This window comes from Pan troglodytes, chromosome 12 (assembly GCF_028858775.2).
Source record: "Pan troglodytes isolate AG18354 chromosome 12, NHGRI_mPanTro3-v2.0_pri, whole genome shotgun sequence".
Classification (NCBI taxonomy): domain Eukaryota; kingdom Metazoa; phylum Chordata; class Mammalia; order Primates; family Hominidae; genus Pan; species Pan troglodytes.
The window spans coordinates 93,506,359-93,533,099 of NC_072410.2; the positions used below are offsets into that span (position 1 = coordinate 93,506,359).

Here is a 26,741-nt window from a genome sequence, read left to right on the forward strand (position 1 = left end):
ACAGCCCTCAGAGCTTACCTGGTCCAACCCCATCATTTCACAAATAAGCAGACTGAGGCTGAGAGAGGCTAATGCCAGGTTTAAGATCACTCAGGTGGCCTGGTGTGGTGGCTCATGCCTATCATCTCAACACTTTGGGAGGCTAAAGCAGGAGGATTGCTTGAGCCCAGGAGTTCAAGATCAGACAGGGCAAAATAGGGAGACCCCATCTCTAAATTTTTTTTTTTTTTTTTACTTAGCCAGATGCAGTGACACACACCTGTGATCCAGGCTACTTGGGAGACTGAGATGAGAGGATCACTTGAGCCCAGGAGGCTGAAGCTGCTGTGAGCCATGATCGTGCCACTGCACTCCAGCCTGGATGACAGAATGAGACCCTGTCTCAAAAAAAAAAAAATTAAAATTAAAAAATAAAAAAAAAAAAAGATCGGCCGGGCGCGGTGGCTCATGCCTGTAATCTCAGCCCTTTGGGAGGCCAAGGTGGGTGGATCACGAGGTCAGGAGATCGAGACCATCCTGGCTAACACGGTGAAACCCCGTCTCTACAAAAAAAAATAAGAAAAATTAGCTGGGTGTGGTGGCGGGAGCCTGTAGTCCCAGATACTCGGGAGGCTGAGGCAGGAGAATGGCGTGAATCCAGGAGGTGGAGCTTGCAGTGGGCCGAGATCCCGCCACTGCACTCTAGCCTGGATGACAGAGTGAGACTCCATATCAAAAAAAAAAAAAAAAAAAAAGACCACTCAGCACACAGCCGTGTCGGGTTAGCTCAGAGGCTTCGTCACTGCCAGGGCACTGTAGTTCCAGCTATATCCAGTGCCTCACACACCGGTAGATTCCACTGGAAACCAAACAGAAGGCGGATTTAAAAGAAGAAAGAGAAGAGCCTGAACTCTGCATGGGGCCTCAGCCACAGGCTTTTCTCAGTAGGCCACACTGACCTCCCCCTCTCCTACAGTCTTCATTAGGTCTTATTTTCAAGGCCAGGATAATCAGTCATCTTTCAAATTGCTCTAAAATATAACATAAAATTTACCACCTTAACCATATCTATGTGTGTATTTCAGTAATGTTTAAGTATATTCAACATTACTGTGCAACCAATTTTCAGAACTTTTTTAACTTCCCAAACTGAAATTTCATACCCATTAAACAGCTCCCTATTCCTCCCTCTCCCCAGCCCCTGTAACCACCATTCTACCTGCTGTCTGTATGGATTTCACCAAGGTACCTCATATAAGTGAAATGGCACATTTGTCTTTTTGAAACTGGCTTATTTCACTTAGCATAGTGTCTTCAAGGTTCATCCATGTGGAAGCATGTGTTAGAATTTATTTCCTTTTCAAAGCTGAATTGAGGAACAACTATATTGTTTTCCATATAAGCCACACCATTTTACATTCCCACCAACAACACACAAGGGTTCAAATTTCTCTATATCTTTGCCAACACTTGTTATTTTCTATTTCTATTTTTTTATAGTAACCATACTAAATCAGTCATCTTCTTGTATGTTTCGGTCATATTCATTGAAGGAATCAAGTGAAAGATAACACATACAAAAAATGCCCAATACATAGTAGGCTGAATATTATTTTCGTTGTTGTTATTTATCCTTCCTGCCTGCCTATCATCCAGTTTTCCTTCTTCATTAGGTTTCTCCCAATCTTGTGATTCTGAGAAGTTCAGACCCTCACATGAGAGGCTTAGAAAAGAACTAAAAACTAAAAAATACAAAGAGGTTCTTGACTCCTAGCCATAGCAAGTGATCTTGATCTTTTCACAGGGGACTCTACCCGTTTCCAGGTTTCTTTGCCTGAACTGTACCTATCAAATTTGATAACACCAAACCTTCTTACATTTCCTCCAAGGACACCCTGCTTTCTCTTGCCCCTAGCTGGAAGAATGGCCCATCCACTGCACACTGCTAGCTTGGAGTCTGTTTTGCACTTGGCTTTGTGCCTAGAATGGGAAGCACTTTTTTTTGAGAGATGGAGTCTTGCTCTGTTGTCCAGGCTGGAATGCAAAAGCACAATCATAGCTCACTGCAGACTCAACCTCCTGCAGTGAAGGCTAAAGCGATCCTCCCTCCTTAGCCTTCCAAGTAGCTAATACTACAGGCACATGCCACTGGGCCCAGCTGGGAAGCCCTTGCTGACTGTCTTCCAGCCTCTCGCTACTCACTGTGAATCAGCCATCACTCTCCTCCATGTATGGTGGCTCCCAGCAGCCCATGCCAGTTGCAATTTCATCAGCTTCCCAGTCCATGCCCCATTGCAGGTATGAGTGGGCAGCCATCATCCTGAATGGAGTTGGCAGCACTAAGCAAGGTCTTTAGACACAGAGAAGGACATGATCACTACAAGGAGCCTTCTACATGATTTGCTTTTTATGTGAACAAATGCCAGCTTTGTACACACATAGCCACAGGAGTTGGGGCTATGTGGAAGTCCTCTGAAATACTAATTTTGTATTATGAACAAAGCGTAAACCCTGCTTCTGAATCCATTACCCAAAATTATTTATTAAAAAGCATTATTCACTTATTCTTTCAAGAAACTTTTATTGAGATTCCCAGGTGCTAGGTGTTGTTCTAGGCACTGGGGATTCAGCAGTGAAACACACACTAAGTTCTCCATCCCCTGAGTGCTAGTCAGGCAGACAGACTACCAACAACACTAATAAGAAAGGTGTATATTGCTCAGTTATACAGGTAGCAAGGAAAGGAGAGACGATGTATCTGTGATTTGGATTAGAGGCCAGGGCAGAGATTTTAGATAAAGCCACCAGGGAAGGCCTTGCTGAGAAGGTAACATTTCAGTAAAGATGGAGGTGTGGAAGCCTCTTATGGGTTTATCATGTGTAAATGTCAGATGGTTAATATTAAAAATGAAATCTTAATCATTTTCTAGCACTAGGTGGTTTACAAAGTACTTGCCATAATTATCTCATTTGGCCCCAACAACCCCTGATGGAGGAGGCATTTTTGCCTGGCTCATGGGGACAAACCCTGAATGCCGATATTCAGGTTCCTGGACCTTATCTTAGTGCCTCCTTGGTACATTATTCCTCTGAAAACACTGAATGTTCTAGCCTTTTGAGAGACTTGAATCCTATTCCCAAATCCCAGCCACCCTCCACAGGTCCCCAAGACACTGGCTTGCTTGCTCAGGCCCTGTCTCCTGCCTGTTGTGCACATTCTTCTCTGGCACTCCACTGGCTTGCACTCTACAGTCCTCCCTCTTGCTCATTTCTGGGGCTTCTAAAATGGCCTTTTCCACCCTGGTGGGGCTAGCATATTGATTAAGAGCGTGGGCTTCCGAACCAGACAGACATAAAACTCTAGCTCTGCCAATGCTTATGACCTCGGGAATGATCTTACAAATATTTGGATTCCAGTTTCCTTCTCAGTAAAATGAGGGAGCAATTACTTTATAGAGTTACTGTAAGAGCCAAATAAAATAATGCTCATAAAGCCTTGAGTACAGGACCTAGAACACTGTAAGTACTCAATCAATGGTGAGGGTGGAAGCTATTGCTATGATGATTGACAGTGGCATCAGCACCCGGTGGCTATCTTGTCTCTTTAGCAAGTAGCCAGCCCTTCTGCTGTGGCTACCGTGGATCTCATGGGGGCAGGATGACCTCCAGTGTATCTTTAAGAGGGCTGAATCCACCTGGCTCCCTTAATTGGAGGTGTCTCAAGGGGCCACTACCCATGATCAGGTGCTCCTGTCTTTATTCCTCCAGCCTGAATGAGCCCTCCTTGCCTTTGCTCTCATTCCAAGCAGCTTTCTCTGCTGCAGAATCTAAAGCCTGGTCCCTGCAGTAGTCTCAGTAGTAGCTATAATTTGTTTGTGATTAGTACTAATTCTCCAAGGTACAGTTGAAATTGCATTGTTTACTGAACAAACAAGAGGAGAAAATGACATATTTTACAGGGAGGTATGGTGTAGAATGGTTAAATGCAACCACTTTGCAGGGAGATTAATGGCAAAATATACACAGAGGTCATTTATAATATTACAAATGAAATTATTGGTGTGTGTTTTCAACAAAGCAATGAAGATAAATGTTGAATAGGAAAACCTTAGGAAAGGATCACACAACAAAATAAAGGGGCTATGGAGACTACAAAAGAATAAGAAAATTTTTAATTCCTTCGGAGAACTCGACCACAAAAATGAAACGCACTCTGCCTTCCTGCGGGTGGCCTACAGGAATCTTGGCGGTTCTCAGTAAATCTATATGGAAACTGACTTTGTCCTAGGATTTGGAAGTTGGAAACCAGCCCTCACAGGCTCTGTCATGTCAGACAGCCCTGGTCCCACCCTAGTGCCATCCTTTATGTTGTCCTCTCTCACCATCACCTCGGGCCCCCTGCCAGTCCTATCAGGGTCTCCTTCGTATCCACTCACCTCCCTCCATCTCCATGTCACCAGCCTCATTCAAGCTGCCTTCGTGACTTGCTTGGTCAGTTACAACAGCAGCCTGCCAAGTGGTTTGCCCACTTCCATTTTCTCTCCATCCATTCTTCCCGAATCACTCAGAATGATCTTTCTAAAGACTTAGATTTTTTTCAGTTTCTTGTCTAAACTCCTTAAATAAGGTCCATGCTCCTTGCCACGGCCCACAGCGTCCTGCCTGGTTGGGCCTTGGCCTCCCTCCGCAGCCACCCCTCATAACCCTCTGTGACCATCTGTGACCCTCTTGAGCCGTACTGGCCTCAGCTCTGCTTCTAGATCAGGAACATCCTTTCACACCCCCAGCCTTGCAGTTTCCGCTCCTCCACAGCCTTTTTCATGGCTGATTCTCTCTCATCCTTCACTATCAGCTCACATATCACCTCCACAGAGAAGGCACATCACTTATTTTTTTTTTTTTTTTGAGATAGAGTCTCGCTCTGTCACCCAGGCTAGAGTGCAGTGGCGTGATCTGAGTTCACTGCAACCTCCGCCTCCTGGGTTCAAGCTATTCTCCTGCCTCAGCCTCACAAGTAGCTGGGACTACAGGTACATGCCACCACATCTGGCTAATTATTGTATTTTTAGTAGAGACGGGGTTTTGCCATATTGGCCAGGCTGGTCTTGAACTCCCCACCTCAGGTGATCCACCTGCCTCAGCCTCCCAAAGTGCTGGGATTACAGGCGTGAGCCACCACACCTGCCATGTTGCTCTTTCTTCACCACTGTCACCCCAGTGCTGGGCACATTGTAGAAGCTCAAAGATTGAAATGGAGACTGGGGAAGGTGAGTGCAATTTCTGCAGTGCAACCCAAAGGAATTAGTAATTCCTAGCAGAATGCAAGGAAACCCCACCTCACGACATTCTTTTACTGAAACTCGGTGATCTGGTTTGTATTATTTGACTATATACGTTAGTACTTGCTATGTGACAGGCACTCTTGAGGAGATTGAATAAGTGACATGGACTCCCTGCCTCAAGGAATTTAGAATTTAGTGGGAGAAGCTGGCAATGCAGATATAAACACACAATAAAGTGAGGCAAGGCACAGCCAAAGGTATGCATCAGCACCCCAGAGGGAGATGCATGTCTTTCTTCAAGAGAGAAGAGCAAGCAGTTGGGGAAAGTGGCATCCGAATTAGCAGGAATTGTTGCGATCAAGATGCTTCTAGACAACGGAACAAAGTTACACAAAGGCTGTAAGGAACTGCACATCCCGATGTTTAGCTAAAGATGTGAAGGGACATGGCAGAGCTGGGATTTGGACTGAATGCTACAGAAACCAGCAAAGGTTTATGGTAGGATTAGGACCAAAAAGGAGCTGACCTCAGAAAGCTGACTCTGGTGGTGAGGTGACTCCAGAGACAACTAATGCTGAAAACCCATCATTGCAAGTATAATTTTTCATAGCTATTATTTACGTTGGAAATGACTCTTGCATTTGTTTCAGTTATTATTTTGCTGAAAGGATCTAACAGAGCCTTATCTCTACTGTGTGACATGAGGACACCCAAAGGTTCTCTCTGTCTCAAGATCTGGCCTCTGTAACCCCCTCACTGACCCCCTTCCCATCCACCCTCCATAGCTGGTCCTCTCAAAGTCCTTAGGATAGTCTCTGAAGTTAGCCCATAATAAGAACCCATGTATTCTGTTATGTCCACATGATTTCATTTCATCCTCACATAAATCTTGTAAATTAGGCAGCATCCCCAATTTATAGAAAACTGTAAGCTATGTCAGCATTCACCCCACTAGCTAGTAGAAGATGGGGGCTGGAGCCTAGTATTATTTTCTCTATACCTTAGGCAGCTCATCAACACAAACTGAACAAAGTGGGTCCTTGGGCCTGCAAGAGTATTCACAGACATGGAAACTAGGGGTGAAAGGCGCTCTTGAGAATACTGGACCAAGGAGAAAATCCTTGCAATGAGACGGTGGGGGTGGTGAGAAGTGCTGGAGGTCTTGGAATTCCTCTGCGAGGAGAAGGAACTAAAGATCCATTTCTCAGGCACCAGAGGTTCTCAGACTTGGCTGTACTCAATTATCACCCAGAGAGCCTGTGGCACCTGCTTTTTCCAGGCCCCCCACCCAGATCCTCTGATTCTATAGGACTGAAGCCAGGCCCAGGAAGCTCCTGCGTGGTTCTGATATAGGCGTGTGTGGACACACCATTAACGCAACAGCCTAAGCCCATGGCAACTATGAATGGCTGACTTTAGAGGGTTTACAAACAAGGAAACTGAGGCCCAGAGAGAAAGAGACTTGTTCATGGTCCCAGAGGGCTGGTGGCAAGGCTAGGCCTCAAACTAACTCTCCCACTTCCCGGAATCGTGATTTCTTACCCAGCCCACCAGCAGCCATCCATAGCAAGACCCGCTCCTCACTGATTTACATTTTGAGTCATAGAAACCCAAGATGCCAGCTCTTTAATGAGGTTGTCCACACTACAATTGAGGAGGCCCAAAGCCCTCAGCAGGACTGGTCTCTGCCAGGCTTAATTTACACAGTTCTCAGGCCTTCCAATACCCCCATTAACGTCAGAAAGGAATCTGCAGCTATTTGTCTGTGCACTCGACTACATTCTCATCATGTCACCATCCATTTTCATGTCTTGAGGCTGTTGAGAGCCTGATTTTCCTAGTCCAGATCATGGCCCAGTCCCCTAGACTCCAGCTCCAGCCCCAGGTTTGACCTGAGTCCTCTAGACACCAGGTTCCCCTACGTGTCGTCTCCCCTCACTTTAATTGAAGAGCAAGACCCCCTTCTCACCGAAGCAGCACTCAAATTTCCTCCTTTAACGAGTGTCATTAGTTAGGCAAGAGCAAGCAGGTGGGAGATGGCCAGAAAGCTGATAGAAATGTGCCTTTTTAAAATGACACATAAATCACCCTAATTAAAAATTAAGCGCCCTAAAATGTGGCATTCGTTTAAAAAAAGAAATTTGAGTTAGGAGAGTTGCGTAGGTTTTGTAGCATCAAATCTCTAAAACACGATTGAAGGAGCGGAGGATGCGTAGGTTTCTGTTTCGAATGCATAATTAGGGAAGAGGCATCATTCTCAGTGAGTGAACCCAATAAATCACCTGTGGTGTAGAACAGGAATTCATGTAACCTGACCTGGGCCACGTGTGTCTCCAGTGCAAATCTGAACCAATTTCTACTATATCCAGAGAGGAGATAAATGGGCAAACAAATGTGGCCTGCTGCTTCAGGAGAGATGTTCCAGGATGCAAGTGACAGATGACTGAGACAGGAAATCCCACTGAGAGTCAAGTTTGCTGGGTGTGTGGCTTTGGAAAGATGCCCCAGAGGGGAGAAGGCTTCAGGGGAGAGTCATTAACAACAGCCAGCATTAATAAAGTCGACACTAACTCTATCCAATCAACCTCATAAACATGCAGCCACCAACAGCTACTGCCCAGAACAGGACATCAGAGAAGGAAGGGGCCTTCGAGACAGGATTTGAGATCAACAGTGAAGATAGTAAAGGTGAAGAACCCATCCCTGATACAGAGGCATCTCAGCCCAAGATCTCCAGGCCTCCAAGGCAATGATACTCAACCATATGCCCCTGAGAATTGCCTGAGGAACAGTTTGTTGTTGTTGTTGTTGTTTGTTTGTTTGTTTTTTGAGACAGTCTCACTTTGTCACCAGGCTGTAGTGCAATGGCATGATCTCGGCTCACTGCAACCTCCGCCTCCCAGGTTCAAGGGATCTCCTGCCTCAGCCTCCCAAGTAGCTGTGATTACAGGTGCCCACCACCACGCCCAGCTAATTTTTGTATTTTTAGTAGATATGGGGTTTCACTATGTTGGTCAGGCTGGTCTTGAACTCCTGACCACAAGCAATCCACCTACCTCAGCCCACCAAAGTGCTGCGATTACAGGTGTAAGCCACGGCACCCAGAACTTTTAAAACCACCAGTGCCAAGAGTCTGTCCTCCAGAGATACTGATTCCATTGGCCTGAACATCAAAAATATTCCTTATTTCCCAAGTGACTCCCATGGGCAGTCAGGGAGCCTCTCCTAGAAGACAATTTAATCTGAGTCATGGGAGAGGAACTTGAGCTCGGATCATCTCACCAGGTCTTGGGCCCCTATCTGTGGTTTACTAGCTGTGAGACCACTTGCAAAGTACCCAGTAAGTCACTGGTTACCTTTTGTAGTTCTTTGTTGTCTAAAAATCATTTCTCTGTGCATTGTGTAGGCTCTCACATCCTTAGTCTTCTGATTAATCAAATGAGCATATTACTAACGGTCCTTCCAGTTTTTATGAGATTCAAACGAAGGGTAAAGAAAACACATTGTAAGCTATTAAAATGCTATATAAAGGTAAACCCCTGTGATTTACATTGTTAGTCTGGGGGAAGTGCCATTTCAAAGGCTAATATGTAAATTCCCGTAGAAAGGACCCTTACTAATAAAAGATCCCCAAGCACCGACTCTTCCCAGAGTGGCTTGATCTCAGATCTCCCTTACTTTTGCCTATTAGGGCATTTAGGTGTTTCAGTGGTTACCAGGAACCACATGGGCAGAAGGCATCAGAAGTGTCGATGGGAAACAGGAGCTGGCTTTTCACGTCTAAGCCACTGCCCTTCCTCGTTGCTCTGCAGGCTGTGGCCAGCCGGGGCCTCAGGGTACTCTACACCGCAGGCCAGAACAATCATTTTATAACCACAGAGAAGATGCTGTTTGGGAACTCAGGCCCTTGATTAAAATCATTCACCAAGGATACATTCCTTCTTGGAATTTATGGGCCCCATAAAAAACAGAACTTGAGAAGACAGAGCGTTGTTTTTTGTTGTGCCTCATTAGTTTGGGGTTTGGGCTGGCAGTAGAGATCACAGTACCAGGCGTCCATCTAATTGACTCTTCTGCAAGCATAAAGCTCCCTGTGGGACAGAGAAGGCTGTGCCAGGGAGTCTGGAAATCTCCATTCGGGGAGGGAGACTGGGCGGAGTTGGTAGCAGTGCTGAAAACGTAGGCACCTCTGGGCTGCTGCTGTGCTTCCACCCAGGAAGGAAGACAGGTCCTGGAGACAAAATCCAGGGCATCAGAGAGTGGAAGCCACACTGGCTCCTGCTCCTGGACCTCCCCCTTTGTCGAGGTGTGTGGGTGAAGGGCAGGGACGCTGACAGCCTGACCTTCCATGCCCACCATTACCACTCCTTGGAGGCCGCATAAAGAATAGAGAACAAGGGATCTAAATCCGTGGGTTTCCATCAATCCCTCAGCCAGCCACTAACCACTCAGAGCTTTGGTATTCTCAACTGTCAAATGGACATAATGAGACCTTCCCCAGCTAATACACAGGATCAGTTCAATTCCCAAATAGGGAGAATTTAGATCTTTATACCAGACACTGTCTGAGGCTCTTGAAGGTGAGACTTGACACCTCCCTTCAAGTCACTTGCAGCTGGATGAGGAAGTCAGGCATACAAGCCATAGTAATGATATGTAGCAGTGTCTACCACATTAATTGTAAGAAGAAGTAATGTACCCAAGGGAAAGGGACATTCATGGAGGGGAGAATCCATGAAAATGGCACAGATGAGGTGGTGAGATCTAGATCCCCAGGGCCGAAAGAGGAAGAGTTGGTGGAAGGTGTCCCCAGAGGAGAGGGGAAGCCAAAGATTCCAAAGGGTAACCCACATGTGACCTACTGATCCCACATGGAACAAACTCAGTAAGCATCCATACAGAAGAGGAAATCACCAAGGAAAATATGAATAGGGAGGCATCACATGAAAATTTCAGGCTGGGTGCAGTGGCTCACACCTGTAATCCCAGCACTTCAGGAGGCTGAGGCAGGAGGATCGCTTGAGATCAGGAATTCGAGACCGGCCTGAGCAACATGGTGAAACCCCATCTCTACAAAAAAAAGGCAGCCAGGCATGGTGCTGCACACCTCTATTCCCAACTATTTAAAAGGCTGAGGTGGCAGAATCACCCGAGGTCGGGAAAGTCAAGGCTAGGACGAGCCAAGGTTGCGCCATGACGCTCCAACCTAGGTGACAGAGACCCTGTCTCAGAAAATTTAAAATGCCTGTTTATCAAAATACATTATAAACAGAATGAAAATATACATAAAATACTGGGAAAAATTGTCACGCATATAATAAATAGTTTTGCATCCTTATTAATGACCTCATACAACTCAGTATGAAAACAGGAAGAACCTAATCGATACATTGGCAATTCCCTAAAAAATAAATTTGGAAAGAAAAAAAAAGCTAGTAATGTGAGAAAAAATTCAACCTCGAGGCTGGGCACGATGGCTTATGCCTGTATTTGGGAGGCCAAGGTGGGTGGATCACTTGAGGCCAGGAGTTCAAGACCAGCCTGGCCAACATGGCGAAACCCCGTCTCTACTAAAAATACAAAAATTAGCCAGGCATGGTGGCAGGCACCTGTAATCCCAGCTGCCTGGGAGGCTGAGGCAGGAGAATCACTTCAACCCAGGAGGCGGAGGTTGCAGTGAGCTGAGATTGCGCCACGGCACTCCAGCCTAGGCCACAGAGTGAGACTCTGCCTCAAAAAAAAAAAAAAAAAAATCCAACTTCACTGGCTATCAAAGAAATCCAAAATAAAACAGCAGAGGGATACCTTTAGTTAAAAATAAAAATTCTGGTAAAACTCAGGGTTGGCCAGGAGGTAGTATGAGGGATGTGCATGTATGAACACAGCTGGTGAAGAGTGTAAATTGGATTAACTTCTAGAAAGCAATTTGGCAATCTGTATTAAGAGCCTTTAAAATGTTTATACCTTTTGATTCAGTAATTCCACTTCTGAGAATCTATCCTATGAAAATAATCTGCAGTGCAGGCAAAGGTTTACGCTCAAAGATATTCTTCAAAGCGTTATCATAAACAGACTAGCAGCCCAATCATTGAATAATGTTTAAATAAATGATGGGACATATTGCACAATATTGTAGCCATTAAAAAGGATTTTTATGGGAAAATTTTAAAACCTTTGGAAAAGCTTGTGATACAACCTAAATTATTTTAAGGCCTATATGTATGACACAACTATACATACTTATAAAGCATGGGCAGAAGAAACTAAACCAAAGGGAAATCTACCAAGATGTTAAAAATGGTGGCCTCTGGGTGGTGGGATTCTGGGCATTTTGTTTCTTTTGACCCTGCTTTTGAACTTCAGACAATTGGATTCTGTTTTTAGAATGAAGGAAAGTAAAAGAAGCTGTAAGACCTCTTTGAGGAATGACAGGTGATTGGTGTGTGAAACACCCATGCACATTGGGACATAAGGTGTGGATGAAACAGACATAGCCTAGATTTGTTCAGGAGGTAGAGGGAGACCTCACAGATTTTTTTTTTTTTTTTTTTTTTTTTTTTTTTTTTTTTTGAGATGGAGTCTCACTCTGTCTCCTAGGCTGGAGTACAATGCTGTGGTCTTGGCTCACTGCAACCTCCACCTCCCTGGTTCAAGCGGTTCTCCTGCCTGGTTCAAGTGGTTCTCCTGCCTCAGTCTCCAAAGTAGCTGGGACTACAGGCACATGCCATCACACCTGGCTAATTTTTTGTATTTTTAGTAGAGACAGGGTTTCACCATGTTAGCCCAGATGGTCTTGATCTCCTGACCTTGTGATCTGCCCACCTCAGCCTCCCAAAGTCCTGGGATTACAGGTGTGAGCTACCACGCCTGGCTGATTTTTAAGTTCACTTATGTTTTCTGTGGCAGGGCTGGGAGTGAGGGTAATAAGGTCTTAACTATATTTGATGGTCTCCTGTGGTAAGGCATAAGAAAAAGTGATTTGGAAACAAAATCACCAAGCAAATGTGAGAGCTTTTCTTGTTATCCTAAATACCTGTGCCTTGAAAGAGGGGCAAAGAGGACACTGACCTTCCCCATTTTCTCCTACTAAGTAGAAAGAATAGAACTCCCTGTCCTGGTTGTTACAAGTTTAGTGAGCAAGCAGGTGCTGCTTCTGGGGTGCTCTCGACTCCTGGGACACAGCCCCGTCAGCTCCCCAGGCAAGGGGGCATCTCCTCCCACTGTTTTAGGGAGACCACACCTTCCATGGGACCAGCACCAGTGTGTGCAGAAAGCGTTTTACCTTCTAGCTTCCAAGAGGACATGAATGGTAGGTAAAGAATCGATGCCCAAAATTAAAGCAGCAAAATGAATTTGACATTTTACATCCTAAAATGAGCATTGTATCTTGTTCTCCTGTTCCCTCTGTATTTTGATCCTGTGTGTTTGTCTGAGAATATGGCCTCCATACAGTGGGGGATTGATTCCAGGATCCCCAAATCTGCACAGGCTCAGTCAGCCCTGCGAAACCCAAAAATATTGTATTTTCCATCCGTGTTGGGTGAGATCCATGTATAAGTGGGTCCAAACCTGTATTATTCAAGGGTAATTTTTTGTTGTGCATTTTCCTGCACTTAGAATCTATAAGTTATTTGGGGAAACCTTGCTTAGGCTATCTTGAGGCCCAGAAACGAATGGAGTGGTGTTTTTCCTTCTGTGTGAGTAAGAAAAAGGTAGAGATGAATAGTCCAGGGGACCACAAAGATCTAGTCACAAAAACAAATTAGAGCACTGAGAAGTGGATCTAAATCTACTCTGGGCTCCCAGTGATGGGAGCCTCGGCTGTCTGGGATTTCAGCGGGAGTCAGGTTTCGATGGAGTGTTCATTCTCTATTGCTGCTGTAAAAACTACCACGAACGTAATAGAGCAACATGAATTTGTTCTTTTACAGTTCTGGAGGGCAGAAGTATGACATTAGTTTCACTGGACTAAAGTCATGTCAGGCAGGCCAGGTTCCTCCTGGAGGCTTTAGGAGAATCGCTTCCTTGACTTTTCCAGCTTTCAGAGGCTGCCAGCACCCTTTGGCTTGTGACCCCTTCCTCCCACTACTCCAAATGCTTGCTTCCACCCTCATAGTCCCTACTTCTTACTTTGACTGTCTTGTCTTATGATCACATTGCCCATACCCCCCAACCCTAGATATTCCAGGTTAATATCTCCAGCTAAAGATTCTTAATCACACCAGCAAAGCCTCTTTTACCACATAGGTAACATTTTCACGGGCCCCAGGGATTCGGATGTGTCTATTTGGGGGTCTGCTATTCAGCCTACTGAAGATAGGTAACCTAATGTGCAGGCTATTCATGAATGCTCCTAGGGGCCAGGCACTGGCTAGGCCTGGGGGAAACGCCAAGCTCACACAACTTGATGGAGATGATGGGATCGTGCACAAGCGTTCTGGAGGCAGGTTGCATGGAAGCAGCAGCTCCCCAAATGGAGGTGGGGAGGAAGGTGTGAGGATTGTGGCAGGCAGTGTCTGTGAGCTGGACCTGGACGGACGACAGGATTTCAATCAGCAGAGTATGGGGTGCATCATCACACAACCATCACATGACCATGTTCATCGCCCTCTGGGAGCCTGCAGCACAGAGTCCATGAGGAGAGGCAGAGGGAGAGGCAAAGCAATTTAGGCCCAGATCACAGGGACCTTGAAGAGCAGGTGAAACGGCTCAGATATGATTCCCTGGAAGGAGGTGGGATCTGTTTTCCCATTACTAGTATTTGCAGAGAATGCCCTGTAGGAGGCAGGGTGGACAATGCTGGGTGGCCATGTGCTGTCATCTGACAAACTCTGCCTTATCTGGACTACCCTAGAAAAGAGGGCACAAGGCCACCTCCAGCATCTCCTTCCGTGAGATGGAGAGGGCACCTTTACAGTCAGAGAAGCTGGGTGTGAATCCCACATACCAGGTGTGGGGCCTGAGATAAGTCACTGAACCTCTCTGACCTCAGTTTTCCCACTTAGGAAATGGACATCATTAAGACCTGTCTAGTTTCCTCACAGGGCCGGATGTGCTAAAGTAGATGGAGAAATTCCAGAAGTAAACAAGCTGGGCTTCATGTTAGTTTCAGTGCTATTGGGAAGAGTCCTTTGAACCAGGAAATCATGGAATTTTAGATATTAAAGATCACCTAACCTGGAGAGTGCCGCATCAGAATCAGTTGAGTTTGATTTGCAGCCAGAGTTGGAAAGGCCCCACCCCCATGTGAGGCTCAGAGAGGCTGGGGGACTTAGCCAAGTGGGGTCCTAGTTCATCTTCCCCCACTGCCCTGAGCACTGAGATGGGTTTAGCACCAGCTATGACCAGGATAGAGCTAGAAAACAAGGCAGAGAGTAAGGCAGGCTCACTCGGGGTGTTGACCCAGGTGAGCCCTACCTGCTCATCTCCACAGGGGCCAGAGTCTCCCCATCTGACACCAGCCAAGAACTGAGTAGCAGGAGGCACCAGCCAGGCCTTGTGAGGTGGTCCCCAGGCAAAGCCCTCCATTTGGTCAGGGAGGCTAAGCCAGACCAGCCTTCTCCTTCCTGTTGTCTGAATCTCTGGGGCCTGCAAAGATGTGAGTGGCCACAGGTTAATTCATTATCAAAATGCATTGTTCTTAATCCAGAAACTGATAACTCTGTATGTTCATTATAAACTGCCCCCATCCCTTCCCCCTCTGGATAAAATTAATTATCTAAGAATTTCAGACTAGAGCAAACCTTAGCAATCTAATAGAAATCCCTCCTTTGATAGAGGAGGGGACAGGGGCCACACAGAGAAGGGACATGCTCAGCCTCATACAGCCAGGCAGGAGGATCCAAGTCCAGATCTGAGGCCCAGGCTTGCATGATGGTGTTCTTTGCATTCCAGAACAGGAAGTGCTGCATCTTTCTAATATCTTCTCAATAAGTCACTCCAGTGGTAGAACCTGGGGTCAAGAACATGGGGGACATGAACTAGATCCACTTCTTGGTACCCCAAATTTGACCTTGAGGGTGGAGCTATCTGTGCAGGTGAGACTCCACCTGGAGGCCTTTCACTTGGCACACTAAAGTCATGGTTTTGAGGACCCCCGAGGAGGAATGTCGTGGAGGGAACATGGACCACTCTGCTGCTCACCTTCCTAGAAAGTGAGATACCCCAGCAAGCCATGGATGAGTGTGAGGGGTTTTGACCCCTCTCCCTGCTGATGTTGGCCCTGGGTGTGGCCAGATGGATATGCAGATGTCTCAGTCAGGCCTTGGAATGTGAATGGCAGGGCAGGATAATGCTGTCCCTGCAGCCTGCCCATGGGACCAACCCGTCAGGCCAGCTGGTGCCTGGGGCCATGCAAACTTACCATGGTTGTGTGTCTATGTGCTCTCCAGGAACATCCCCAGGCTCCAAGATGGCCCTGCAGAGCTCCTTCACTTGTTGGAATGGGACAGTCCTCCAGCTTGGGCAGGCCTGTGACTTCCACCAGGACTGTGCCCAGGGAGAAGATGAGAGCCAGATGTGCCGTGAGTAGATGGGGCTACCCCACCCTGCCTGAGCCCAGCCCATGCTCATAACCCCGTTGTCCCCATTATCCCAGGCATGAGAGCATGGACAGCCTTCCTGATATCCAGTGACACTTGTGACTCCTCTCATGGCAAAGCCACACAGTCTTCAAGAGGCAGAGCTAAGATTTGTGGTCTAGAAATAGCCTGGTCCGTAGTCATATAAGTCAAGAACCAAACAAGATCTTGTAAGTGATGCTGTCAGCATCCTCAAGGCACAGAGAAAATGTGCAGGATAAAGCCCAGCTCTAATGTGACATTGGAAGTCCTCCATGCCCAGACTTCCCTCGCCTTCCAAGTCCCATTCCCCACCTGCCCCTCATCCTCTCCCTCCTCCATGCACCCCAGCTCCAGCCATATGGAACCACCTTACAGATCCTTCATGCCTCCATGGCTTTGCTCACATGGTCTCCCCTTTCCTTCCTCAAGTCACATCTACTTCAAGACTCGCCCTGAGTCGATTCTTTCAGAAAGCCTCCCTGGCCGTCACCCACAAGTACCACTGGTTCTTCTCCCTCTGGATCCTTCCCCCACAATCCAGTGGATCCATCCAAATATCATCATTGCCATTACTTTTTATGAATAGTTTTGAGATACAATTCACATACAATTCACCCACTTCAAGTGTACAATTCCCTGTTTTCCATATAGTCACAGGGTTGTTCAACCGTCATCACAATTTTATTTTAGAACATTTTTATTACCCCGAAAAGGAACCTGTCGTATCTCTCCCCATTTTGCTCCAAACCCCCTGACATTAGCCTGAACCAACCACTAATCTTTGTTTCTATAGATTTGCCTATTCTGGGCATTTAGCATCCTACGAGGGGCCCACTTTCTCCATATCTTTGCCAACACGTCATATTATCTGTCTTTTTAATTTTAGCCATCCTAGTGGGCATGCATCCATTATGTTTTAAGGAGGTGATTTCCATGTCTCTTCCTCTCTGTGGGTGGTTTGAGTCTGGTCATCTTTCCCATAGCAATACCTCTCATGATTCCTGGCACAGCGTCTGTGCTTACTGACTCTTCATTGATGAGAGGAAAGAATGAGTTGGGAAACTTGGACTCCATAGGGGAAAACAAATTGCCGAGGCCCCACTGGCAGTCGGGGCGGAGTAGACTCCCAGCTGGTGCTCCTGCACTTGAACATGGTGCTCCCCGCAGCTGCCTCTCCAGAAGTAATCACCGCAGAGCCCTTGATGTTTTTGCCACTGAAACCACCAACGCTTCCAGAATACCTACAGGCAGCTGGAAAACGTGCCAGATCCTGGAGCAGAGATGAATAACTTGGCATCTTCCCTCAAAGCACTGAAAGCTTCACACAGGGGCGGGAGTGAAATGGAGCCTGGACTGGGGAAGGAGGAGGCAGAATGGTGCCTGGGGTGGGGCCCAGACCCGGAGCAAATGCCTCACCTCCCAGATATGCAGACCCCAGTGGCCTACAGGAAAGTTTCCAAAATACGTTTTAAAACAGGGCCCTCTGCCCCCAGTCATCTGGACCCTTTGTGGGGGGTGGAGAAGGTTTCATTTATTCTCATTTAAATTAAGCAATAAAGACATTCATTTTCCCATTTTTAAAACTTCATTTCTATACAAAACTTTCAAGTGAAGTTTTCCAATGATAATGGAATAGTTGTATGTTTTTAGATAAAACTCAGCAAAGAGTTACAGGGAAGGCCTTTGCTTGCCCTGTTCTGTTCCGCTCCTGGCCTTTCTCGTATAGTTCTCACTACACACATGGCCCAAAGTGAAGCCAGTCCTGCCCACAGTGCCATGTTCAGGGGCCTGTGTGTGTCTCTCTATTTATTTGTGTCTGCAGTGTTTCCAGCAGTGCCTCTGAACTCTGTGATTTCGCGATTGCCTTTTTCAAATTTTTTGATACCTACTTCCCAGCTGGGACACAGGTCGGGCAGGCCATGCCCTGATTGACAATTGGGAAAATGAAGGCACAGATAAGGCAATTGACTTGTTCAGGGTCACACAGCATGTCAGGGACAGATTAGAGCCCTGAACCTTCAGGATCCAGTCCATTACTATGGGCTCAGGGCATTTCCCACCACTCCAAAGCTTACCACTACTGGTTTCCTGGCCAGCTCCAAGCTTCAGGGCAGTCTACTTCAGGCACTGAGGGCAAGAACCTGGGGCCCAGAGGCTTTTTCAGCCACATTTGAAAAGCGGCTCTGACAAGCTGTCAGAGTAACCCCTCCACCCTGGAGAACACCCCCACTGTGTTCTTGGCTACAGAAAGCAGTTGCTGGGAGGGAAGTTCAATTCAGGAGAGTTATTCCCACTCAGATCTTAGCAAAACTCTTAGAAAATATCCTTTTTCTTATTTGTGTGCCCTATCCTTTCCGGCATTTTTGCTGTGTTCCCCATCACACTAATGTTGACTCTGAAAACCATTCCCATGAAGATAACAACAGCAACAACACCAGCTTACCTGTTGAGCCTTTACTCTATGAGTCAGGAGCTGTTCTCAACACTTTCCATGTATGAACTTGCTTCATCCTTACAACATCCTGTGTGATGCTATTGTACCCATCTTTGTTAGAGACAAGGAAGCTGAAGCTCACGGAGTTTAAGTGGTTGTCCACGATCAAACTGATAGCCAGAAGCTGAGCAGTGATTCAGGCTCAGTCTGACTTCAGAGCCACACTCAAACCACTGCAGGGTAAACTCTGTTTCACGAGCTTCCAGCACTTAGCTATGATAAGCACTGAACCTAGCCACAGACACACCCAGGATGAAGGGGCCAGGAAGAGACAGGGAGGTCCAGGGCCCTGCTACCGCCTTTCTCTGGGGGTAGGAGGGTTCAGATCATGGGCCTCCCCCTCTGGGTCTCGGGTTCCTCATCTGTAAAGTGATGCCTACTGACACTCTGATGTCTGAGAAACAAGCAGGAAGTGTTTGGAGCAGCTCCTGGCACAAAGTAAGTGCTCAGTAAATGTTAGCCAGTATTATTCATGTTATTATTTTCTTCAGGGGGATGGTTTCCAGAATCAACACCAACATCATAGGAAAATACTCTTGACTACACCAGCTCTTTCCAGGTGGTCTGGAACCTGTTAAAATGTTTCCTCTGAGCAGGTGTTCACACTGCAGCTCTGTTAGGAATGGCCAGGTCCTCTAAAGAACCTTCCTGAGGGTCTTTCATCTTGGGCCAGGGTAGTTGACCAAACCCTGCCATGGTTGGAATTTGGAAGGGGAAAGTAGGTTGCATTTAATCAACTCCCCCTACCAAAAGCCAGCCTCAACTCCCCACACCTTCCCAGAGGGAGTCCTCTGCACATGCTGGGGCTGCAAACAGATTATCAGACTCACTCTGGGCAACGTAACTGGATCTCTTTGGAGCCCTTAAAAATTCTAACAGTTGTCCAGGATGAGTGGAGGGGCTGAGATGGAGGTGACATTCCCTTGCCCTTTTCTAGCCAATCATGATACTCATATGTCCATTGTACTCTCTCCTCCAAACCCACACTCCAACACAGTACTCTCGGTCCCCTCTCCAATACAGCCACTCCTGCATTTCTAATTAAACATTGCCAAATCCAAGTGAGACATCCCAGATGCTGTAATGCACTGAAGGGGGTCTTCGTGACTCTCTCTGCGTTCTGACCAATGGCCTCGATGGCATGTGGCTCCCTAGAAAGGGGCCAGATGTTCCCACTTCATCCCCTAGATGGGTCAGTGATTCACTAGGTATTGCAGACAGATCACTTTTCCCCCATGGACTTGATAATCTCATCTGTGTGCTGGGGATACTCTTCCTGCCAGGCAAAAACAGTGTTTTAAAAGTGTATTTCTTTATTGTAAGATAAAACATACTGGTTGTAAAATACAGAAAATCTAGAAATGTACACAAGAGAAAATAACTATCACCCATAATCCTCCCTCTCAAACATTCAGAGATAACTGTAATATTTTGATGTATTTCTTCTAGCATTTTTCCCATGACTCTGTATTTTCAAGAAAATGTATAGCACATATTTATCAAAAATGTTAACAGAGTTGTCACGCAGGAAGGAAAAGAAGTAGTGTCATTTGGCCTGGAGTTTATACTTGGCAGCTCCCACAGCTGCTGCTGAGGTCACAGCTCCATGACTGTACCAATTTGTCTCTCTTAGAGTGGAATCAGGTGTCATAATTGCCAAATGTTGCAGGATTGATTGACCTACCCACAGCGCGATTTGGCCATCCAGCCAATGAAATAACTGGCTACAGCCCAAGAAGGGGGTTGGTTAGAACAGTGCTTCTCCAGATTTAAGGTGCACAGGAGTCACTAGGGGAGCCTCTTAAAAATGCAGATTCTGATTCAGTGGGTTGGGGCAAGGCCTGAGATTCCACACATTTTACGGATTCATAGGTGATGAGGCTACAGCTGGTCCCTGGACCACATTTTGAGTGGTAAAGAGTTAGAGGATTGAGCCCACTCCCATTTTGTTCAGCAAATAAGTTTTGAAGTCTTCCAGTGTGCTGACTGAGTAGGAGCTTGGGGCGAATGAGAAAAGGATGATCAGAGGATGAGTTGATACCATTAGACCCAATCCTGCAGGCCAACCTTTTGCTCAGCAATTGGCCTTAGTGGTGATTTCCCAGTTGCAGCCTAATCCACAAGGGTCTTTGTTCTGACTCTTAACCTTAACCCACCAGCTTCCTCAGGAGTGGCTTCTGGCTGAGCAAGCTGCCCTGATGAGTTTACAATCATGGAAATCCTCAGCTCTCCTTCCTCCCTTAGGGGTTTTAATTGCCACATCAATTGTCCACTGGCCTGTCTTGCTCTTTTGCCTGCCTCCTCTCCCGTTATTGAATCAGCCAGAAAGAAAAGGGGTTTCCACTCCCAGCTCACCCTGGATTCTATGCCAAGCTGAAACAAGAATGGGATTCCAGAGACAGAGAATGCTGATGGCTTTCTTCAGTGGCTTTCTTCTGTCCAGCTGAAAGGCATAGGCAGAGCTATCACATATGCAGCCTCCAACAGGCATTTCCAGAGAGCCAGGCAGGGACTTGCTGTCAGTTTCAGCCATACTCTGATGAACTAGCTCCAAGTTAGGTGTGAATGGCAATTAATAACACTACCACCACTTTACATTTGCACCTCTCTGGCTATTTACAAAGTGTTTCCACACTCTCTCCCCTACTTTATCCTCAAACCAGTTCAGTAAAATAGACACTAATATTGCCCCATTTTACAAATAAGGAACCTGAGGCTCTAAGGAAGAAGTGACTTTTGTAAGGTCACAAAGCAGGAAGTGGTGAGGCTAGAACTAGAGCCCATATGTCCAGATTCCAGTGCTGTTGTGCTAACAATACCCATGATCCAGGCTCAGTTCTCTCCCTCTGCCTCCTAAAAGGGTAAGGAGGGAGTGACGTACAGTGCATCTCCCACCTCAGGCCGGCCTCCTCCTTCCTCCAGGAATCCATCACCCACTGGAATCTTCCATCATGGGCCCTGGGGTATTTTGTTTGTTTGTTTTTGCTTGTTTGTTTGAGATGGAGTTTTGCTCTTGTCGCCCAGGCTGGAGTGCAGTGGCACAATCTTGGCTCACTGCAACCTCCACCTCCTGGGTTCAAGTGATTCTCCTGCCTCAGCCTCCCGAGTAGCTGAGATTACAGGCACCCACCACCAGACCCGGCTAATTTCTGTATTTTTAGTCAAGACAGAGTCTCCCCATGTTGGCCAGGCTGTTCTCAAACTCCTGACCTCAGGTGATCCGCCTGCCTCAGCCTCCCAAAGTGCTGGGATTGCAGGCGTGAGCCACCGTGCCCTGTCGGGCCTTGGTTTTTAAAACTCACTTGTGAAGGACACTCCATGAGAAGGTCACTTCCACCAGTTGGTTTCTGCAAGAGAAGTAGATGTGGGATCCCTTGAGGGGGAAATAAAAAATAAAACAGAAAGTTCTTCTTAGCTTTGGGATTTTTAATCATAGAAACATGTGGGGCTTAGGGGGAAATGATTTCTTCAGGGGGGTATAAATGGGAAGAGATGTTCAAAGTCAGTGACAGCCTGTTTTAATTTATAATTCTGCCTCTGTGTGAAATGCACAGAGAATCTGAGGGAAATGAGTAATAATTCACTAAGGTGTTGTCACAGCCAGGAAGCGTTAGGGCCCTCTTTGTCAGCCTGCTGCTGCCAAGAAGGCTGAGACAGAGGAAGGACATGCAGTGCTGTGGGTCTCAGCTAGAGAGCTTCTTTCCTCCCACGTGGAGACACAGGCTTCTCTGCAGCTAGGCTGGGAGGTGTTGGGGGCCATCAGAATCGCCTGGAATAGCCCACTAGCTCCTCAGGGCTGAGTGCCTTTCCTGGAGCCATGCTCAGAGTGAGCTGGAGAAAGTGAGCTCTCTCCTTCACCCTCTTATCCTTTCCTCTTCCTTCTGTGGGCAGTTGGGAAATATACAGTCTAGAAAGCTGACTGTCACCTCTTCAATAGGACCTGAGATCAGTCTGATGTAGAGAAAAAGATGACGTGCCCTTTGTGCTGAGCCCACTGATGATATAAAGAGGCCCCAATGACTGGGATTGTTTGATCAGGACAGGCTAGATTATGCTGCAGTAATAAACCCCATATCTCAGTGGCTTGGGATAACATTTACAGTACCCATCCAATGAGGGTGTGGGTGGGAGGGGCCTCTGCTCCACAGGATCACTCAGGGACCCAGGCTGGCAGAGGCTCCTCCATCAATACAGTGTCACCCTTAGGAACAAGAACTTTCATTGGTTGTTTCAGCAAGGGAACAGAGAGACCAAAGATTTACACAAGGGCTTTTAGCAGCCTTAATTCAGAGAAGACACATCACTTCCACTCACATTTCATTGGCCAGAGCACATCATATGTCTTCACTTAACTGCAAGGGGGTTGGGAGATAAAGGAAAGCAAATGGAAAGTTTTGAGCAATATGTGTCTCTGCAGACAGGTAATTTGATGGACCCAGACAAACTCCCAGCCAACACTACCACAACCACCACCACAGTCTGGACATTGTATCAACCATTAGAAATGCAGTGAGCTATACAGTGGCTTCTCCTGGGGTCACATTCATGGTGGATGAGTATAAAGAGTGCAGAATTTAGAAGCAGAAGACCTGGGTTCGAGTCCTAACTGGGTTACCTGTTAGCTATGTGACCTTGGTCAAGTTGCTTCACATTTCTGAGCCTCTGCTTTGTCAGATATACAACTGGACTAACAACACCCATGCTGAAGAGTTATTTTTCCTATTTTGTTTTCTGTAGATAAGAAAACTGTAAACCAGCACGGGCATCAGTTAGGGCTTGGGGGCTTCTCTTCATTATAATCAGTGTCATTAGTCATCCAGCATTCTGGCTGGGGAGCTATATTACTAATGAAGATAATTTGGTCATGCCTGGCTAATTCGACTTGGCATTGGCATATTTTGCCTTTAGTGATCCTGAAAATGACTATGCCTCTCTGCTCTCTCCATAGGGAAACTGCCTGTCGGTTTTTACTGCAACTTTGAAGATGGCTTCTGTGGCTGGACCCAAGACACACTGTCACCCCACACTCCTCAATGGCAGGTCAGGACCCTAAAGGATGCCCGGTTCCAGGACCACCAAGGTACTACTGCTCTCCTGCCTTCTCTCTGGTGCCCATCTTCATGCCCACATAGACAGATGGGAGACTCAGGGCTGGGCTTCACCCCACCTGCAGGGCAAGCTCGGGTGTCTGACCAAAGCTTGCCTAGAGTGCTCACACACAATTCCCTCTTCACTCCTTGGGCTTTCGAGTGATTAAATCTGGCCAAGATAGATGTCACCTTTGGTTACTTAAAATAAGAACCATGAGGAGGGATTAACAAAAAGATAATAGCAACAATGATAATAATCCTTTCCATCAACAAGTATGTGCTGAGGGCGTCCTATGTGTCAGGCACATAATTCATTGAGAGGTAGGGAAAGCCATAGCCCTCTTTATGACTGGGGAGACTGAGGCACAGCAAGGCCTTGTGTCATTTGCCCCAGGGTTGTGCCCAGGGAGCCTCACCCTATACCCGGTCCATGGTCCATTCCCTGCAGCACAGCCTCTCCAGCCATCCCCCCACCTCACCCCTGATTTAAGGTAGTAATGCCTGTCCTCCCCTCTCCGGGGTCCATCCTCCCCACAAACCCTGCGTGTCTGGCAGAGAGCAAAGGGCCTCCATGCAGCCAAGAGATAGCCAGCCCCTCCTGGGTAAGCTGACTCCAGACTCAGAGACACCAGGCTGGGCAGGATGTGGGATCACAGAGGGTCTATATGGCCAGCAGAGCTCCCAACGTTAGGCTGCTGGAGAGGCCAGGCTAGCCAGCCTTGGGGGCTGTCCCTAGTGGTGGGGCCCGGGCAGGCCCTGGTGCCCACCTCTCTGCAGCATAGGGCTGATGGGGTGGGAAGGTCTCTCTCCTTCTGTCCTCTTCATTTGCCTTCTTTCTATGGAACTAGAGACCCTCCAATGCTTATTTGTTGAACAGTGAGTTGGCTCACTCCCCACCGTGCAGCAGCATCCTTCTTAGCATTCTGTCTGTAAAAGACGCAGAGGAGAGAAATGGAGTTCCAAGCTGGATGTGCCCTTCATGTCTCTGTTCCCAGTCTGATAATTTCCACTACAGCACCCATAGCAAATAAGCATCCAGCCCTGCGGAATACCGCCAGTGACAGGGCTCCCACTGCCTCCTAGAGCAGACATGCTGTTGTTCTCAATCACAGATTAGCTTTCCTTACCTGGAGGCAAGCTCCACCTCTCCATGACTTCTACTCATTTATCATGGCTTTTGCTCCCTGGAGCCCCACAGAACTGAACTACCCCCTCTCCCACCAAGGCAGCCCCTCAGAAATCTGAAGGGAACAATTGTGACCTGCCTGCCTGCATGAGGGCTTTTCTGTCCCCAGTCACACAATGCCAGCTCCTTGAATCTCCCTCATGCTTGCTGAGATCTCTTAGTTACTCTGCCCTTGACCCACCCGAATTTGTTACTTAATAACAGCCTTTACTGAGAGAGGCAGAAAGGTAGAAAGGAAAGACTAAAGTATAATGCTTGGGGTTCTGTGGCCCCCTAAAGTGTTGTGAGCTCACAGTGGCACTCATACCACAGCACCGGCCACCTACAAAATGCTCTGCAGACCCTGAAAGTTTGCAGATGCTTCTTCCCACCACCACGTGCGGATGGGAGCCCCTGTTCTCCCAGATTTTCAGGCAGAGCCATGCTTAGAAAATATAAGAAGTGAGTCTTCATGGGCAGGGGCACAGGACGACCTGGGTTCTGGACAGGGGAGAAGAGAGTGAAGGTCGCAGAAACCACTGGAAGGCCACGCATGACTGAAAATGGGGAGGGTGGAGCTGGGGAGGCCAGTGTGCTTCAGGCTAGTCCTGGGCCATGGGCTAAAGTTGGTGACCTTGGAAGATCAGGGATGTGGTAGCCCAGATGATGGTGCTGGGACCTCACAGGCAGTTTAGAATGAAATTGTTGGCCAGGCGCAGTGGCTCATGCCTGTAATCCCAGCACTTTGGGAGGCTGAGACGGGCAGATCACCAGGTCAGGAGATCGAGACTATCGTGGCTAACACAGTGAAACCCCGTCTCTACTAAAAATACAAAAAATTAGCCAGGCGTGGTGGCAGGCGCCTGTGTAGTCTGCTACTTGGGAGGCTGAGGCAGGAGAATGGCATGAACCTGGGAGGTGGAGCTTGCAGTGAGCCAAGATCGTGCCACTGCACTCCAGTCTGGGCTACAGAGCAAGACTCTGTCTCAAAAAAAAAAAAAAATTGTTGACAGGTGGGCTTTCTTCTCCATTGCAGGCCAGAAACCTGTTTCCTCAAAGATATCCCTAGGCTAGATAAGAATTGTGCACAGTCCATTAACCCTGCACCCCTGGTCCCCCAGTTCCTGATAATGGCGTGCTTGTGATTCTTTTCCTCTCTCCTAGACCATGCTCTATTGCTCAGTACCACTGATGTCCCCACTTCTGAAAGTGCTACAGTGACCAGTGCTACGTTTCCTGCACCGATCAAGAGCTCTCCATGTGAGGCAAGTCTCAATGTTTCTCTAGTTCTCTAATTTCTCCTCCCACCTCTTGTCACTTCCGGAACCCAGATTAAGAAAGTAGCCTAGCTGGCTGGGCTGGTCGTTCTCCTGGGGAGAGAACAAGAGGGCCACCTCTGCCATCTTCGAGGCAGAGCATGTCCATCAACATGGTAAAGCCCTATCTACAGAGAATCATGTCTTAAACAGCCATACTCAGCTGCACTGAACTACTTGCAGTAGAACCATGATTTAATCAAACCCAGAAGAGATTTTCCACGGCATAACAAGGGAGAGTGACAACGATTACAAAAGACTTTCTACAGAATCCTTTTTAAAAATATTGAGCTCTTGTAATACATTGTAAATACTATACATCCTCAAAAATTTGATTTACATAAATTTCAGTAAGACATCAATGGCATTCAGTGAGGTACCTCCAAAGCTACTCTCTCAAATGGTTCCTGATGCTGTTATCTCATTGGTGTGTGGGTGGGGGGACTGGCGCCCTGTTCCTTAGCATACAGTCATATTCTTTAGGGGCCAAGAAATGTACTTAAGACCCCAACATGGTACAGTGATTAAGCTCATGGACTCTAGAATCAACTTTCTGAGTCCAAGTCGGGTTCCACCACTGAATGATTGTATAGTTTGTTTGGGCAGTTAATTAACCTCTTGGGGCTTCAGTTTCCTCACTGGGAAAGTGAACACATTTATAGTGCCTATCCTGAAGAGTGAAGATTAAATAGATAATGTCCAAAGGGCTTGGAAGAGCATTGGGCACAAAGTAAGCACTGCAGTATTTAGCCCACAGGGTGCCTGGCACACTGTATCGACATTCAGAAGGACACTGGGGGAAGAGGAAGAGAACTTGAGCCAGAAATCAGACTGTAAGCTCCAAGAGAGCAGG

The 26,741-nt window shown here is 47.1% G+C and overlaps 1 protein-coding gene across 1 annotated transcript in view; it reads left to right on the forward strand.

The window, feature by feature from the left end:
* Window positions 1-26,741, forward strand: part of ALK (ALK receptor tyrosine kinase) — a 736,910-nt gene that overhangs the window by 585,501 nt on the left and 124,668 nt on the right. Inside the window, exons 6-8 of the mRNA XM_016948281.4 lie at window positions 15,653-15,784; window positions 23,266-23,397; window positions 25,737-25,837. Of these exons, the coding sequence (XP_016803770.3) occupies window positions 15,653-15,784; window positions 23,266-23,397; window positions 25,737-25,837 (365 nt within the window). The remainder of the gene's footprint in view (window positions 1-15,652; window positions 15,785-23,265; window positions 23,398-25,736; window positions 25,838-26,741) is intronic.